At 42.2% G+C, this 18,712-nt stretch overlaps 1 protein-coding gene across 1 annotated transcript in view; it reads right to left on the bottom strand.

The window, feature by feature from the left end:
* LOC147443172 (G-type lectin S-receptor-like serine/threonine-protein kinase SD2-5) overlaps positions 1 to 16,938 on the bottom strand; it is a 37,372-nt gene extending 20,434 nt beyond the window's left edge. Inside the window, exon 1 of the mRNA XM_086529484.1 lies at positions 15,788 to 16,938. Within this exon, the coding sequence (XP_086385610.1) occupies positions 15,788 to 16,938 (1,151 nt within the window). The remainder of the gene's footprint in view (positions 1 to 15,787) is intronic.
* Between the last annotated feature and the right edge of the window lie 1,774 nt (positions 16,939 to 18,712).

Raw genomic sequence — 18,712 nt, 5'->3', positions numbered from 1 at the left:
GACCTGCAAGCATCTTTTCAAAAGATTAAGGAGGATATATCCATCTCCCAACTAAGGCAAAAAGCTTTTGTTGACAAGCACATAAGGACCTTAACGTTCAAAGAAAATTATTGGGTCTTACTTAAGTTTCCTAAGGCTCGATTGAGGCAAATGACGAGCAAAAATCCTACGGGCCATCAAAAGTATTATGCTAAACTAGCAAAAAGATACTATGGTCCTTTTCAAATTTTGAAGCCAATCAATGAGGTGGTTTATCAACTCAAGTTGCTTAACCATTGTCTCATACACAATGCTTTTCATGTGAGCCTACTCAAGCCCTACAAAGGAGAGCCTCCAAATGAACCAATTATTGAAGACCCTCCCGAAATCGAAGATCAAGAAGAGGTACTACAAACCGAAGCTATCCTTCAGCATGAAGACAAGGTACTATGACATGGTAAGATTATCCAATGGTATCTTATTAAGTTCAAAAATTATCCTTTTGAAGATGCTAGATGGATGCAAGGAATCCAGCTTAAGGATAGTGTGAACCTTGTCAACGCTTACAATGCTACATTAGAGTAAGCAAATGTACATGTTACTTTTAATGATCAATTTTTTGTCTTATAAGACTAATTCTCTCTTTATTGTGCATAAATTTAAGTAATATGCATACTAAGAATCATGTTTGGGATGACGACGTCTCTCAAACACCATGTAGAATTTGTCACTCTACTTGAGAAGATGAAATGGACTAAATAGCAGACATGCTTGCGGTAGCTATATCTCCCAAGCACCAAATGGATTATTCATCCATCTTGGAATGGATTCGTAGGGTAAAAAGGGATCCTCTGCTCGCTAAGACAAATTGACTGATGACTATGACTTTATCTCTTTTACCTGATAGTTGAGGACGATTATGATTTCAAGAGAGAGGTAATGTCATTAAATATCTAATATTTTGAAAACAAATTTCAATCAAGCTATGAGATCTAAGAGCAATGTTAACTAATGCTGGTCTTTAATGAAGCTAACCCTAAGGTATTTTAAGCTCCATTAGTTAACAATGCTCTTAGATCTCATAGCTTGATTGAAATTTCTTTTCAAAAAATTATATGTATAATGTCATTAAATCTAATATCTAACCAACCCAAATGATTTTCTCATATTAAACTGATCATTTAATGTGGGATAATAAACGGGAACAAGGGTTAGAATATAGACATTTGCTTACGAATCTATCTCAACACGGGGCCAATGGTAAAGGGACCCAAATGAGAGATGGTCTGTCAAAGAGCAATGTTAACTAATGGATCTTAAAAGACCTTACGGTTAGCTTCATTAAAGACCTCCAATGGTTAGTGTTAAGAGTCCTTTGACCTTAAGCAAGCTAGGGCTGAGCTTGAGGTGGGAACCCGACCTAAACTTGTCTTTGACCTTAAGCAAGCTAGGGTTGTGCTTGAGGTGGGAACCCGACATAACTTGCCTTTGACCTTAGGCAAGCTAGGATTGAGCTTGAGGTGGGAACTCCACCTAAGGTGCTTGTCATGCTTGATGACTAAGGTACTTGAGGTACTTGTCATACTTAATGAGGAAGTTACTTGAGAAGCTTCCTATGCATGGGGGGTAAGATGCTTGAGTCAAAAAGAGACCCTACACAATTAATGAGGAAGTAGCTTGAGAAGCTTCCTATGCATGGGGGGTAAGATGCTTGAGTCAAAAAGAGACCCTACACACTTGATGAGGAAGTTGCATGAGCAGCTTCCTATGCATAAAATTCCCAAAGTTAGGGCAATCTTTGACCTAACCTTCCACTCACCCAAGGGTAACCCCTTTTCTAAAAGGACACATGTGACACATGTCAGACTCTCACTAATCTTAACCACATGGGGTGATTGAATGCTATTGGTTGGGCTAAAGAGGGGTCCAATGAGCTTCTACTTCCATCCAACAAATATTTAGATATTTTTAAGATCTCCTTCTCTTTGTAAGGGGTAAGGAGGACACTTGTCAAAAGACTACCCATGTACTTGACTGCATGCTGCATGTGATTGGCTAGGGGGAGATGGGTCCAATGAGATTGAAGCATGTGGAAAAGCTATCACTCACCCAAAGCAAGGAGGGAGGGTTCTAGGGGGATATACTCCACACACACAGTCATCTGGAAGGACATTCTCACTTGGTGAAAGTTGAGGAACACCACCTCCTTCTCCAAGCTTGTGAGAAGTGAGAGCCTACATCAACACTCTTGGTTATGAAATGCAAATCCAACCAAGAGCCATGCTTCAATGCTTAAGCTTACCATCTTCTCCATCTCCATTACTATGCTATTATTTATGCTAGCAAGAAGAGTAATGATAAGTGAGGAACTATTTCTTTCTCCTATGGAATGTTTCTTCTTCCTCTTCCCTACCCTCATTCCCCGCTAGCTCACTCCACCTTCGAAGGTGTTTGGGGCCTTGGGACTGAGGCTTGGGCTAGTTAATGCTTTCTACAAGTTTATGTTATGCTTGTGATGCATGAAGCTTTCCATATTCATAGCATCACGTAGGTCACAAGGAACACAAAGATTGTTTTGTACCAAGTCTCTCTTGATGGGAAACTATAATACAAATGCCTATTGGAGGAGGGACATGCTCCATATGAATCCGGTCCTCAACTATTGTCATGTTCTCTAAACTCTCTCTCTTGCAAAAGTATTATTCATGCCAAGTTAACTAAGTACCATGTTTATGTTGCTACCATCAATTAAGTTCACTCACTATGCTTACAAAGTAATCTCGCAAAAATGCTTCACCTAATTTCCTAATTCCGCTACTCTCAAAGTTCATAGGCCATTTACATTAAGCTTATCAAAGAAAATTATAAAATTACTATTACTTAGAGGTTTCTAGGAAACCAATTCAAGGCATACTTTTTCATATGTTTCTTAGATCTCAAAACTAATTGGACAACGAAAAGTTTGTGAGGGTGATTATGGAGGGAGTCACACCTTTGCAATACAGATAGTGGATTTTCTACTCCCAATGAAGGACATGTCTACCAAGGCAAAGACATCACCAAAGACACCCACGGAAACACGACCAAGCTTCGCTATTGTCATAGCAACCCTGAGAAAAGCAGACTGCATTGGACAACTGCAAGAAACCCTAGACAAAGTTATTATGAAAAATAGTGACCTCAAGGCTCGCCTTAGCAAACTTGAGGCATAATTTGATTCTATGGTAGATCTCACTACCAACAAGGTAAAGCAAGTTGAAGAAAAGATACCCATGCTCACTCGGCAGCACTCAACATCACCAAGACGATTGACCATAAGATACAAGCGGTCTTACAAGAGTGTCGACTACGAGAATCCCTTGGCCTCAAGGTCAGGATCGTGGGACTTCCCTCCCCATGGTGCACCGATGAGGACACCCTTGATGAAGCCATCACCAAGCTCAATCATATCCTTCAGCCAGTTCACATAAAGCCCGAAATCATCTCTTGGATCAATGATACACATAGGAAAGTTCCACCTAAGTAGTGTATCCTCACCTTCAAGGACAAAGAAGAACGATTGCAGTTGCTACCCCAATCTCGCCTTCTCAAGGAGCAAAAACTTTGGATCGCCGAAGAATTGACTACAAATCAGTTGAAGAATAAAGCAAGCGAGCTCAAGAAGATGCATGAAGCATGCAAACAAGGAAAATGGGCGGTTTACCGAGGAGGCAAAGCCGTCATTCAGGAGTTTCGAACTCCTAAACCGGCTTCCCTCTCACTTGACCCCTCTTAGTTTTTGTTCTTTTCTTTCCTCTTGGCCAATCGATCCTCAGTCTTTAACTAATATGTACCTAATGCCTCCATTTAGAAGCGCTCATGTCGACCCATCTCTCTCTCTCTCTCTCTCTCTCTCTCTCTCTCTCTCTCTCTCTTCCATCGGCCCAGAGAGAGAGAGAGAGAGAGAGAGAGAGAGAGAGAGAGAGAGAGAGAGAGAGAGAGAGAGAGAGAGAGAAGACAAGATGGGAAAGATCGTGATGAGAGGGACAGGGAGGGTGCCTTGGGTATTTTTATTTAAAAGAGGGAGAGAGGGGGAGTGGAGGGAGTGCTAGAGACAAAACCCTCCCCACCAAGGCCCTAGCGACTAGCGACCTCGCTAGTGCCTTTTGGGGGGAGGGGGTAAGCACTACCTGCCACTTGCTCTCTCTCCGTCTTTAAAAAAAAAAAAGAAACCAAGGCACTCTTCCCCTCTCCCTCTAGCGGTTTCTCTTGCTCCCTCTTTCTCTCTCTCTCTCTCTCTCTCTCTCTCTCTCTCTCTCTCTCTCTCTCTCTCTCTGAGAAAAGAGAAGAGAGAAGAGAGGGAGAAAAAAATGGTGAGAGGGAGAGAGAGGAGTACTACCCCCCTCCCTCTCTCTCTCTCTCTCTCTCTCTCTCTCTCTCTCTCTCTCTCTCTCTCTCTCTCTCTCTCTCTCTCTCTCTCTCTCTGTGATCTCTCTCTCTCCTCCCCCTCTACCCTTTCTCTCTCTCCACCGCTCGTCACCTTTCCGCTCCCATCCTAGAGTGAGAGAGATAGAAGATTTGGGTGAGAGAGAGAGAGAGAGAGAGAGAGAGAGAGAGAGAGAGAGAGAGAGAGGGAGAGAGAGAGAGAGAGAGAGAGAGAGAGAGAGAAGAGGGGGCGGGAGAAATGGTGAGAATGAGACAGGGGAGTGCTTTGGTTATTAACAAAAAAGGGAAAGAGGGGGAGCGGGAAGGAGTTTTTAAAACAAAAACCCACGGCACTGGCAACCTCGTGCCTCATCCTTATTTTTTAAAACATTCTCTCCCTCTTTTGTAAAAAAAAAAAACCAAAGCATCCCCTCCTCTCTCTCTCTCTCTCTCTCTCTCTCTCTCTCTCGTCATTTCTCCCGCCACCTCTTCTCTCTCTCTCTCTCTCTCTCTCTTCTCTCTCTCTCTCTCTCTCTCTCTCTCTCTCTCTCTCTCTCTTTCCACCCCCCGCCCCCCTCTCTCTCTCTCATCCTCTCTTTCTCTCCATCTCTCTCAAAAGTTATCTCCTGCCCTCCCTCTCTCATGTTACCAAGATAGCTTCATGGCACTGCATCCCCTCTTTTAATGCCCTCCGAACTACTTGAGGCCCTTATTGCACCATGGAAACTAGTCTTCTCTAAATTGATATGGGTTGAACGTGCACGGTACAAAGGTCACTCCTTGGGATAGGAATCCTCTTTCTAGTCATTCGTTTTGAAAAAACCATGTGTTAAGTACCTAGGGAGGAGTTTTTTTGCTCCTATATAGAAGGGGAGTAAGATCAATTGATCAAATTATGGACTCCAACAATTGTTTGGTTTCTTTTTTGATTGCCAGATGCATGTTTCAATTGGGACATGGGCTTTGAATCCCTTGGAATATGCTACAAGCACATGCAACTGATGGTCAACTCTCTTGCTCTCTCAATGTTAGTGATCGGTATAGGGATTGGGAACTACCATGCACATTTTCACATTGGTGGAAGTCACCTACTAAGAGTTTTTCTGTAGTTTTATTACCTAAGAGATTGGAATAAAAGATTTTAGAATATGGGCCTTACCACAAACCAATATATGGTGGAACATAAATATGCAACAAGTATGGCACTCATTGATGTCTTTCAAACATAAAATATTCATGTGACGGGTTATCACGGGAGCATTGCCTATTGGTGAAATTTTTCAAACGAAAAGAATATCAAGGGACAAATGCTCCACATGTAGGAAGGTTGAGACATTGAAACATTTATTCAAGAACTATTCTCAAGTGCAAAGATGGTGTGATGACGATGTGAGCCACTGAAGGAGTGCCTAGGATATCCATATTATTAAATTTAGGCTTACATTTGAATATACCTTCTCCAAAGACTCTCACTTATAGTTTTGTCTGCAATCATGTAAAGCTTGGTTCTTGTCACTGATTTGGGCTACTCGAAATGCTATCGCTATGGATCAGATTCACGTACACTCATAGGGACTCCCTTGGTCTGTCATAATAATCAATATCTAATTCTCCTAAATGATTTTCTCATATTAAACTGATCATTTAATGTGGGGAAGTGCCAAGGGAGAAAAAGCTAGAATATTGGTTAAGCTAGCAGACCGGCCACAGTAGGGATCCAAAGGAGGGAAAATAGGGATCCAAAGGGGGGGCCATCTGCAAAAGAGCCATGTGAAACAATGGGCCAAAAAGACCCTAAGGTTCAGCCCATTAAGACTTCCAAAATGCTAAGGTTCCAAAATTCAAAGGTTGTGGCCAAAGGTCAACCCTAGGAAAAATTGGATGCTTAGTGTGTGCCCTAAAAGTCTTTCTACATCCCTACATGGGAGGGGGCGAGCCCCAAAGCTAGGGGATGAGAGAGAAAGCCACACACACACACAGGCTCCCTTTACACAAAGGGAATGAGGGACACATGTCAGCTCCCTAGGCCAGATGCCCACAAGGTGTGCCCAATTCCTATTGGAAGACCCTTGAAGTGGACCAATGAGAATTAAGCTAGAGTAAATCTAGTTTAATTAATTTAAAAACATTTAATAAAAGAAACCAATGAGAATTAAGTCTCCTAGAAGACTATTGGGCAGTCTCCCAAGGGGTCCAATGAGCATTCAGGAGCCCCATGGCTTGCCTGATTCCTATTGTCCAGGAGGCAAAGGGGTCCAATGAGAGTTTAGTTTAATTATTTAATTACCTCAAGCTCTCACAAAAGGGGAAAGGGGGACACATGTCTAAAGGCTATCACTTATGCTGCTTAATCCCTATTGGCTTGACCTGGGGAGGTCCAATGAGGCAAAGGCCAGACTTATTTAGCAGCTAGGGCTCGCCCAAGAGAGAGGGGGGGATGATTTTTGCTTAGCATTGACACACACACTCTCACACTTGACCATGTGTGAAGGGAAAATACTCTATCTCCTCCCAAGCTTTAATGGAGAGCTCATCACCTACTCCAAGCTTGTGAGATAGAAGCCTACATCAACACTCTCTTGGCATGTGGATGCAAATCCAACCAAGAGCCAAGCTTCAATGCATGCTCATCTTCTCTACCAAGCTAATTACTAAGCTAAGCTATGCTAATATGAGTGATTATGTGAGGAGATGTACTTCTTTCTCGTAAGATACTTCTTTTTCCTCTCAATCTACTCTCATACCCTGCTAGCTCTCACCATCTTCGAAGGTGTGTGAGGTCTTGGGTCTGAGAACGGGGATAATTCAAGTTGTGTTTGATTAAGTGTTTTGCTTGGTGTATGAAGCTTCCATCTTCATTGCACTAGCTAGTCTTGAAGGAACACAAAGAATTGTATTGTACAATGTCTCTCTTGATGGGAGAAACCATAATACAAAGCCTTTTGGAGGGGGGACCGGCTCCATGCAAATCCGGTCCTCAACTGTTGTCAATAGCTTAATTGCTCTCTCTCTTTTGAAAGTATTGTCGATGCTATCTAACTAGGTGTTATGCTTTTTGTTGCTCTCTCCACCCAAGCACTCTTGTAATTCTCATTAGGAATCAACTCTAATGAAATGCCCACTATGTTCATGCTAATTTCCGCTACACATAAGATTTTAGGCCATTAAATGTTACATTGGTATCAGAGCTCAAGGTTTCTCTTTTCTTGCTCAAGAAGGGAGGTCCTCAAGCTAGCTACAAATGGTTGGTATTATTAATTGCCTGTGAGTAAGTAGAATAGGGATTTTTCAGCCTTGCAGTGCGCCTGCCTTTGTGCAGTTAACGGGGCATCACCGTCGAGAGCTATGGTCTTAATAGTGGAGTCCTACGGGGCTTGCCTACGGCTTAACCACTATTGAGCTATTAGAAGCTTGACAGGAGCCGGTGCTGTTTTGGTGTCGAAAGACCCTCTCTTCTATTCCTTGCAATTAATGGTATTCGAGCCGCGGGTACAGTAGCTTGAGTGCTTTTTCTAAAGGGGTAAAGAGGAGTAGCAACTAGGGCTTGAAGTGCCAAAGTACACCTAAAAAGTTTACACCTAAAAGTTGTTAGAATGGCTGACAATAGTAAAGAGAGTGAAATTAATGTTGATAACTTTGATTTTGCTCATGAGCAAGCTACTAATGATGCTTCAATGCTTGTTAACTATCTTGTTTCTAGGCTTCAACAAGCCATGGGCAATCCATCTCTCCAAAGTGAAGTGCAACGGCAGCTCCGTGCTCACGGGATTCTCCAAGCTCATCACCATGACGAGAGAACACCTAGGAAGCCTCCTTGTGAGACTACCAAAAGAGGTCTCTCTCCGATTCGGGAAGAAGAAGAGAATCCATATGAAGGGCTCAAGAACTTACTTCTTGATGATGCATCTCCTTCCCAAAGGAGAACTCAAGAGCCTCCACCGAAGGAACGAGAAAGAAGCGAGTCTCCCGCCACCTCGGCGGAGATGGCTCCACGAAGACGGCGGGCTAAACGCTCTCCATCACCACCAAAGCGGAGAAGACCATCACACTCTTCTCCACGCCATAATTCAAAGAGGGATGATAAAAAGCAAGAGAAGAAAAAGGCGAGAAAGAGGACACCCTCTTCTCCATCTTCTTCATCCTCTTCCTCTTATGAAAGCTATGGTGAAGACGACAAAGATCAAGACAAGAAAAAGGCGAGAAAGAGGTCACCCTCTTCTCCACCTTCTTCAAATTCTTCATCTTCTGAAGAAAGTGATGGTGCAACTTTTGAACCATCAAAAAGAAGAGGCCATAGGAAATCCTATGCCGCATGGAAGAGGTCGTCCAAGCTGAAGAAATTCAAAGAGGGAGGGAAGAGCATCTCTTTCCTTACCTATGATGGCACCTTCGGTGCTACAGACAAAGTTTTGGCCTTTATCCAGCAATTCGATGCGGCGTTTGGAGATGAGGGCTTCACGGAGTCCTCTAAGCTACGCCATGTAGCTATGCACTTTCAAAAGTCCGCCAGACAATGGTGGTCTAGCCTACGAGCCAACGGTGAAGCTCCACGAACATGGAAGGCTTTAAGAGCTTCCATTATGAAGCAGTTTTTGGCCACCGATGCCAAAGACAAAGTACTCACCGAATGGCGAAGCTTAAAGCTCTCTCCCAATGAATCCATCCACAAATATGTAGACAAGTTTTGGGACCTACAACTCAAAGCCACTGTCTTCAAAAAGTTGGATTTTGGAGAGCAAAAGCAACAATTTTGTGCGGGCTTAACCGAAGAAATGGCGGAGTATGTCAACTCCCAAAGGCCACGTACCATATCGGCGGTAATACACCATACTATGGTGGCCTCGCGAATCAATTTCCAAACGGGGGGTAAAAGAAATAATAAGCCCCCGGAAAACAAGGGTTCCAATGAGCCTAAGGGGAAGGACAATGTCCAAAAGTCTCCTAAGGGCAATTCCAACAAAGCTAAAGAGAAGGGAGTTTACAAAGGAAAGAATAAACTCTCTCCTGAAGAGCTTGAGCGTTATCGTAAAGATAACCGGTGTTTCAAGTGCGGCGAACAAGGGCATGCGTACCGCGCTTGTCCCCAAAAGAACAACCGCCAAGATCCTCCTAGAGCTTCTTTGGTTGAAATCCAAGAGGAGGAGATTCACCAAACTCACCACAAAGGATCTCCTCTATGCCATGCTTGGGGAAAGGTAAGAGAACATGATGCTTTTATTCTCTTTGACCCTGGTTCTACTCACAATTTCATATCTATGGAGTTAGCCACCAAGCTAGGCATACAATCCTACGAGATGGGAGATATCCTACCCGCAGACAGTGCCTTCAAGGGGCAAGAAGCTTCAGTCACTCCCTTAATCGGGAAATTGAGGCTTCATGTCCAAGGCTATGTGGACAAAGAGGACTTCTTTATCTCTCCTCTCAAGCATGAGGATGTAATCCTAGGGGCACCATGGTTTGACCGCCTGGCTGCCCATGTTAAATTTCCTGAAAGGAGAATCTCCTTTAAGTTCAGGGAAAAGGACATGTATATAGATGCTAAGGAGATGGGTAACACCATCCCCATTGTACATACACCAGCTTTCAACAAGTCAATAAAGAGCTCTATTTCCGTGTACATGATTTTTGTTAAAGATTCTCAAAATGAACCTAATGCTTTAGCAAAAGAAAATAAAAGCAACCAAAAGGAATTAGAGTTATCCAATTTTCTCAAGGGGTTTCAAGATGTCTTTATTGACGACATCCCTTGTGAGCTACCTCCTAAACGAGGTAATGACGACCATGCAATTGAACTTCTTCCAGGAAGTTCACCGCCTAACAAACCTCCTTATAGAGTTTCTCAAGCTCAACAAGAGGAGATTATGCGGCAAGTGCATGAGTTAATTGAGAAGGGCATGGTTAGGCCTAGCTCATCTCCATTTTGCTCACCTGTGCTATTAGTGCAAAAGAAAGACGGCACATATCGTATGTGTGTCGACTATAGAGCACTAAATAGGATCACTATCAAGAATAGGTTTCCCGTTCCACGGGTAGAAGACCTATTTGATAAGCTACAAGGATCGACCTACTTCAGTAGGATTGACCTAAAAAGTGGCTATCATCAAATAAGGATAGTTGATCAAGACATTGTAAAGACCGCATTTCGTACTACATTTGGTCTTTACGAATACATTGTCATGCCTTTTGGCTTGACTAATGCACCAGCCACATTCAACCGCTTGATGGAGAAGCTGTTCAGGCCTCATCGAACCTTCACTGGAGTGTTCTTTGATGATATTATCATCTACTCTAATTCATTGGAGGAACACAAGCAACACCTCCAGGTAATATTTCAAGTTTTAAGAGAGAATAAACTTTATGTTAATCGAAAGAAAAGTGAATTTTTCTTGCAAGAGATTCAATATTTAGGTCACATTATCTCTCAAGATGGAATCCAAATGGATCCATCCAAGTTAGAGGTAATAAAAGGATGGCCTAAACCAAGGAATCTTCATGAACTAAGAAGCTTTATAGGTATGTGTGCATACTATAGACGCTTCATAGAAAAGTTCTCACAAATTGCGGGACCATTACATGACCTAACAAAGAAAAATGTTAGGTATACGTGGTCTGCTAAGGAGAACAATGCTTTCGAAAAGCTTAAAGAAAAGCTTATCTCTCAACCTGTGCTTACACTACCGGATCTCTCAAAACCATTTGAGGTCCAATGTGATGCTTGTGGTGATTGCCTTGGGGCTGTTTTGCTCCAAGAAGGGCACGCCATAGGCTATGAGAGTCGAAGGCTCGACCCTGTTGAGCAAGCTCTAGGCATATACGAAAAAGAACTCCTTGCAGTTCTACATGCCTTAGACTCATGGAAGCACTATTTATTGGGGACTCCTTTCATTCTGCGAACGGATCACCAAAGTCTTAAGTACTTCATGACGCAGACCAAGCTCTCCGACAAACAAATGAGGTGGGCAAATTTCCTTTCGCAATTTCATTTTCATATTGCTCACATTGCTGGCAAGCATAATCAAGTAGCCGATGCACTCTCAAGACGACCGAGAGTGAATGCGGTTTCCATAGCAACTCACAATGATCTATCTTCAATGATAGATGAGTATGCTATTGATCCCGATTTTAGAGATGTGATTTCAGCCCTTGCATTAGGGAAGAAAGAAGAACCATTTACTTTACAAGATGGTTATCTTCTCTATGGCAATAGACTATGCGTTACTAACTCACTACGTGAGAAAGTAATGTATGAATCTCATGCTCCCCCATATGCGGGGCATAGAGGGATTCAGTCTACCCTAAAGGGAATTGAAACATATTTCTATTGGCCTACCATGAAAGTGAACATACATGAGTATGTTTCCAAATGTGTGGTATGTCAAAAGACAAAATTTGATAGAGGGAAGCAACTTGGATTGCTTCAACCCTTGCCAATCCCTAATTCACCGTGGGAGAGCATATCCATGGATTTTATCTTTGGATTGCCTAAGTCTATCCATGGGAATACGGGAATATGGACGATAGTAGACAGGTTCAGTAAACAAGCTCATTTTATACCTGTCAAAAAGACTATCAAAGCCCATCAAATGGCAACCCTCTTCATTTCACAAATTTTCAAGTACCATGGCTTGCCAATGTCCATAGTGTCGGATAGAGATCCTAGAATGACCAGTAATTTCTGGAAGGGTCTCTTTGAGAATTTAGGAACAAGGCTAAACTTCTCTTCGGCCTATCATCCACAAACTGATGGCCAAAGTGAAATAGCTAACCTAACCATTCTCGATCTACTAAAAGCCTATGTAACGGAAGTAGATCAAAGATCCCAATGGGAGAAGTACTTACCCTTAGTAGAGTATGCTTACAATAACACTGTACATACTTCCACAGGAAAAGCACCTTTCGAGGTAATTGAGGGAAGATCAAAAAGTCCCTTGCTACTTAAGGTACATGGGAAGATCTTCGCTGCAGATGAGTATAGCCGAGACCTACAAGAATCTTTCCAAAAGATTAAGGATGCTATCTCTATCTCACAGCAAAGGCAAAAGGCTGCTGCTGACAAGCACAGAAGAGCCCAAGCCTTTAAAGAAAACGATTGGGTCTTGTTAAAGTTTCCCAAGGCTCGATTAAGGCACACGACGGGCAAGAATCCTACGGGCCACCAAAAGTACTATGCTAAACTAGCAAAAAGGTACTATGGTCCCTTCCAGATTCTTAGGCCAATCAATGAGATGGCCTATCAACTTAAGTTGCCCAATCATTGGCTCATACACAATGCTTTTCATGTGAGCCTCTTAAAGCCTTACAAAGGAGAGCCACCTCAAGAACCAACTATTGAAGACCCACCGGAGATCGAGGACCACGAGGAGGTGCTGCAGCCCGAGTCCATTCTCCGACATGAAGACAAGGTATTAAGAGGCGGTAAGACTATCCGACGATATCTTATTAAGTTTAAGAATTATCCTTTTGAAGATGCTAGATGGATGCAAGGCATACAATTAAAGGATAACCTAAACCTTGTCAATGCTTACAATGCTTCCCAAGAGTAAGCAAATGTACAAAATGTTAAAAATGAACAAAAATTTTTGTCTTATAAGACTCTCTTTTTCTTTATTTGTGCACAAAAATGAAGTAGTATGCATGCTTAGATCAAGTTTGCGGAGACGACGTCTCCCAAACACCAAGTAGAGCTTGTCACTCTACTATGGAAGACTGATAGGACTAATGTGCAGACATGCTTGCGGCAGCCTCAGGCTCTCAAGCGCCAAATGGACTAGTCATCCATTATGGAATGATGTCGTAGGGTAACATAGGGATCCTCTACCCGCTAAGAAAAGGACTCATGCATATGCTTTATCTTCTCTACACCATAGTCGAGGACGACTATGATTTCAAGAGAGAGGTAATGTCATAATAATCAATATCTAATTCTCCTAAATGATTTTCTCATATTAAACTGATCATTTAATGTGGGGAAGTGCCAAGGGAGAAAAAGCTAGAATATTGGTTAAGCTAGCAGACCGGCCACAGTAGGGATCCAAAGGAGGGAAAATAGGGATCCAAAGGGGGGGCCATCTGCAAAAGAGCCATGTGAAACAATGGGCCAAAAAGACCCTAAGGTTCAGCCCATTAAGACTTCCAAAATGCTAAGGTTCCAAAATTCAAAGGTTGTGGCCAAAGGTCAACCCTAGGAAAAATTGGATGCTTAGTGTGTGCCCTAAAAGTCTTTCTACATCCCTACATGGGAGGGGGCGAGCCCCAAAGCTAGGGGATGAGAGAGAAAGCCACACACACACACACACAGGCTCCCTTTACACAAAGGGAATGAGGGACACATGTCAGCTCCCTAGGCCAGATGCCCACAAGGTGTGCCCAGTTCCTATTGGAAGACCCTTGAAGTGGACCAATGAGAATTAAGCTAGAGTAAATCTAGTTTAATTAATTTAAAAACATTTAATAAAAGAAACCAATGAGAATTAAGTCTCCTAGAAGACTATTGGGCAGTCTCCCAAGGGGTCCAATGAGCATTCAGGAGCCCCATGGCTTGCCTGATTCCTATTGGCCAGGAGGCAAAGGGGTCCAATGAGAGTTTAGTTTAATTATTTAATTACCTCAAGCTCTCACAAAAGGGGAAAGGGGGACACATGTCTAAAGGCTATCACTTATGCTGCTTAATCCCTATTGGCTTGACCTGGGGAGGTCCAATGAGGCAAAGGCCAGACTTATTTAGCAGCTAGGGCTCGCCCAAGAGAGAGGGGGGGCTGATTTTTGCTTGGCATTGACACACACACTCTCACACTTGACCATGTGTGAAGGGAAAATACTCTATCTCCTCCCAAGCTTTAATGGAGAGCTCATCACCTACTCCAAGCTTGTGAGATAGAAGCCTACATCAACACTCTCTTGGCATGTGGATGCAAATCCAACCAAGAGCCAAGCTTCAATGCATGCTCATCTTCTCTACCAAGCTAATTACTAAGCTAAGCTATGCTAATATGAGTGATTATGTGAGGAGATGTACTTCTTTCTCGTAAGATACTTCTTTTTCCTCTCAATCTACTCTCATACCCTGCTAGCTCTCACCATCTTCGAAGGTGTGTGAGGTCTTGGGTCTGAGAACGGGGATAATTCAAGTTGTGTTTGATTAAGTGTTTTGCTTGGTGTATGAAGCTTCCATCTTCATTGCACTAGCTAGTCTTGAAGGAACACAAAGAATTGTATTGTACAATGTCTCTCTTGATGGGAGAAACCATAATACAAAGCCTTTTGGAGGGGGGACCGGCTCCATGCAAATCCGGTCCTCAACTGTTGTCAATAGCTTAATTGCTCTCTCTCTTTTGAAAGTATTGTCGATGCTATCTAACTAGGTGTTATGCTTTTTTGTTGCTCTCTCCACCCAAGCACTCTTGTAATTCTCATTAGGAATCAACTCTAATGAAATGCCCACTATGTTCATGCTAATTTCCGCTACACATAAGATTTTAGGCCATTAAATGTTACATGGTCTACCCTTAAAGGAAGAATGTCGGAAGGTTTGATTGGAGTTGAAAAATGACAAAATTTTTCATGTCAGCTCATTCTACAAAATTTGTAATGTAATGCAAATACAACCATTTTTTCCAAACAAGAAAAATATTATATATATATATATATATATATATATATATATATATATATATATATATATAGAGAGAGAGAGAGAGAGAGAGAGAGAGAGAGAGAGAGAGAGATTTTATTATCTTCCTCGGAGGTCAAATATGACCTATGGGATCACATGTGATGTAGTATGTGTATGACTAATGAGTGACTCTCGATGCTCCAAAATTCTGTTGATGAGAGTCGCAATGGAGAGCCCACACTTTGGCTGGGAGAGGAAAGTGTGTAGGTCTAAGTTATGGTTGAAAATGTGAGAGAAGCAAGTTCTGATGTGACCAAAAGCTGAGCACTCTAATACTGTGTGGTACTCAGACTCTGGAACTTGCAGTGAGCAAAATGTGCACAGTCAATTTGACTCTTCTCCATTGCCCCAACGCCCTATCTCGCATCGAAGGAAATGGGGGGATTGCCCTCCCTACTTTCCCTTCCTTCTCTTATTGCCCATGTGCTTCCTCCTCTTCCAACCTTCTCCTTCTCTCCATCTCCTCCTCTATCTACCCTCCCTTCCTCCATCTCCTCCTCTGGCCACCTTCCCTTCCTCCATCTCGTCCTCCAACAACCGCAGTCCCTTCCTCAAGATGCTCCTGTTCTTCCACTTCTTTCTTCCTCTCACTCTATAGCAACCCCCCCCCCCCCCCCCCCCCCCCCCGCCTCTCTCTCTCTCTCTCTCTCTCTCTCTCTCTCTCTCTCTCTCACACACACACACACACACACACACACACATATGACAACAAGAGCGAAAGAAAGTACATACCTGCATCGATGTTGGCTTGTATTACCAAATTTGTTGGATGCAAAACATATGCCGTAGGCTCCACAAATGTTGGGGCTATTGCAGGGTCTAGAATTTGATAGGCTGGAAGTAACTGTATAACTAGAATTTGGTAGCTCATGCAGATAGTAGTCCCTGAACACCCCATCGGTATCGAGTCTCAAGAGATCTTTTGTGTTTTTTTCTCGATTGTCCATATTGCCACATGCATCTTGAACCACAAGAACATCTCCATCAAGCAAAGCATATGCTTGGGACTCATTGAAACTAGCTTGATCACAACTCGGAGACGCCATCGATGCAGTCAAGTTCTCCGTTGCATCTTTATCCAGCGAAAATGGGGTCACCATAGAAAGATAATACTCACCGAGTGAAATGTTGCCCGGGAAAATCCAATACCCAAGAGGTATAGGATTGGCTGAGACTTGGTAGAATAAAATGCCTCCTGCTTGCATTAGTCCCTTGTACATGTTATTGCTGCTTGTCAATTCCATTCCCAACCTAAGCTTCTGGCCTCGCAGGATAGTGTCGCTTGGGTGATCGAAGCTCTGCCATACTGATTGGTTGGCACTGTCAAAGATTACAAGATTGCCATTACTCTGCATCTCCATGCTGTCCACATTGTTCACAGCCCACACAATACTGCCATCGCCATCCCTGAGAGTCAATTGCCTGTGATCGTCCACCTCCAGCTTGACGAGCTGCTCCTGAGATTTCTGATTAAGGGGGCGTGCGTTATTGAAAGTCCAGACGGGAAGAAGGAAAGGGTTGCTAGAACTAGCGCTTGGGCCATTAATTCTGGGGTCGACACCCAAGCAGATGGAGAGGAGGATGTGAGAAGGGGGGGAGGAAGGGGTGTGGAACAGACTGAGGAAGCCGAGGGAGATGCCTTTGGAGCCGGAGGAGAAGGCGGGAGAGCTGAGGATGGGGACGAAGAAGGAAAAGGGGGCGATATCAGGGTAGGATTTCATGAGGGAGGAAGGGCTTGTGGGGAAGGAGAGGTCGGAGGAGAACCTCCATCCCGGCGGTAAGGAGAGCCTCTGCTCATCATGCGCTACAAGTGCTGCTGCAAATGTGGCGCCGTGTGACAGAAATATTGGCAGACAAAAGACGAGTACTGTGAGGGCAGCCATGAAGCCGATATAATTGGACGAGATCATGGCGACTTATACAGAAATATTGGCTAGAAGCTCCGTCGCTCCGTTTAAATAGACACAATCGAAAACAGCTTTAAATTTGAATAATTGGAAACGGTAGACTAGAGCGCGATAGACTAGGGGCCAATTTATTTTATAGTGGCCATCCAGCGCGCGGTACTTTGGTTCGTCGTCTCGCATGACAATGGAAGCAGGAAACGAAGGCGAAACCTCCTGATCAGTCCTAGTCCCAAAGGGCAGCAGCGAAGGGCCAAGATCATGGCGAGTCGCCGACTACCTGCAGAGCTAGAGCTGATAGAAGATCATACAACATACACGAGTTTTAATTGGAATATATAATCTCGAATATGAAATGTATGGTGACATCATACATGCTCAAGGGCCAATGGTCACCCACGCCATAGTTAATTCGTTGGGATAACTATGCATTACTAATTCACAACAAGTTTTAGACTTTTTTTCTCGACATGAGAAAAAGGGCATTTTTCTCAATTATTTTCTTACTTTAAAGTGTGAAAATCGTGAGAAGAGTGAAAACCGTTTTGATAGAAAAGAGGAGCCTTTTTCATTCAATTTTTTTATCATCCTAATGTAGTATCTTTATCAAAATCAAGATATTTGCACATATCACCAAGCAAGAAGAACTTCGTATTTTTGCATACATGAATAATTTATGTCACTTTTATAAGCCTAGATTTTCTTATGTTGAAAGTTATACTATCTGGCTATATGTAGGTAGTGACCATAATAAATCTTTTTCACTTAGTAAATTTTAACAATTACTTATATTCTCATCTTGTTGAGTGAAAAAATGCATCCATGAACTATGAACTATTCAAATGTTGAAAAAAATTCAACACTTGGATCATTGAAATTTTTTTATGGTAAGGGATATTCTCATGTCTCACGTTATGAAGCGCTTTGCCACTAATGTTAATTATTTCTACTTTGTAAAGTTTTCACTTTTCCTAGCAAAATATTTCAGCTTCTAAAGTAAGAAAAATATCAAATTCAATGTTTCAATAATTTCATAGTAAATCTTTTAGCATTTAAATAATAGAATTGAATTTTGTGTTATAACAATAACTTACATCATCTAAAGTTTTTTAATGAAAAAACGAGGTTTACTATAAATTACCTTTATGATCTTATATTTCCACCTTTTGTAGCAAGATTTCACTCTTTAAATCATCAAAAGAATCGTATTGTGATAAAAATTCTTATCTTTCAAGGTGCATAAATTTTGGACTTCAATGTAGAGGTGCTTTTTTGAGGTCAATAATTTCGATGTAGATTATTTCTATATAATTTTTTTCCCTTTTTACTGACAAGATTGCTCTTATGAGACGATGAGAAATTTTTACCATATGAAAATTTATCATCTTGTAGGTTATTCTTATGTGGCAAAATTTTCACCTTTTTAGCAAGACTACCTTATACGTACCTCTTAAACCATGAATCTTGCTACTTCTAAACATTAATTATTCTCCTCATGTAGAGTTTTTGAGCCACCTTAATGTACCATATGCTTCAAAGTTAGTCTTTGCTCTTATGTTTTTCACGTAAATTATGCCTCTATAAGACACTACATTTTGTTATTTATGAGAGAGAGAGAGAGAGAGATCACACTACATTTTGTTATTTATGAGAGAGAGAGAGAGAGATCACATTCAAGACATACATAAAGACCTTCCGTTATAAACAAGGGATAGTAATACATTTTTTGGCATCTCATAATGAAATGCTATCC

This window comes from Adiantum capillus-veneris, chromosome 14 (assembly GCF_014529385.1).
Source record: "Adiantum capillus-veneris isolate H3 chromosome 14, ASM1452938v2, whole genome shotgun sequence".
Lineage (NCBI taxonomy): Eukaryota > Viridiplantae > Streptophyta > Polypodiopsida > Polypodiales > Pteridaceae > Adiantum > Adiantum capillus-veneris.
This window is presented reverse-complemented; position numbering and strand designations above follow the sequence as displayed.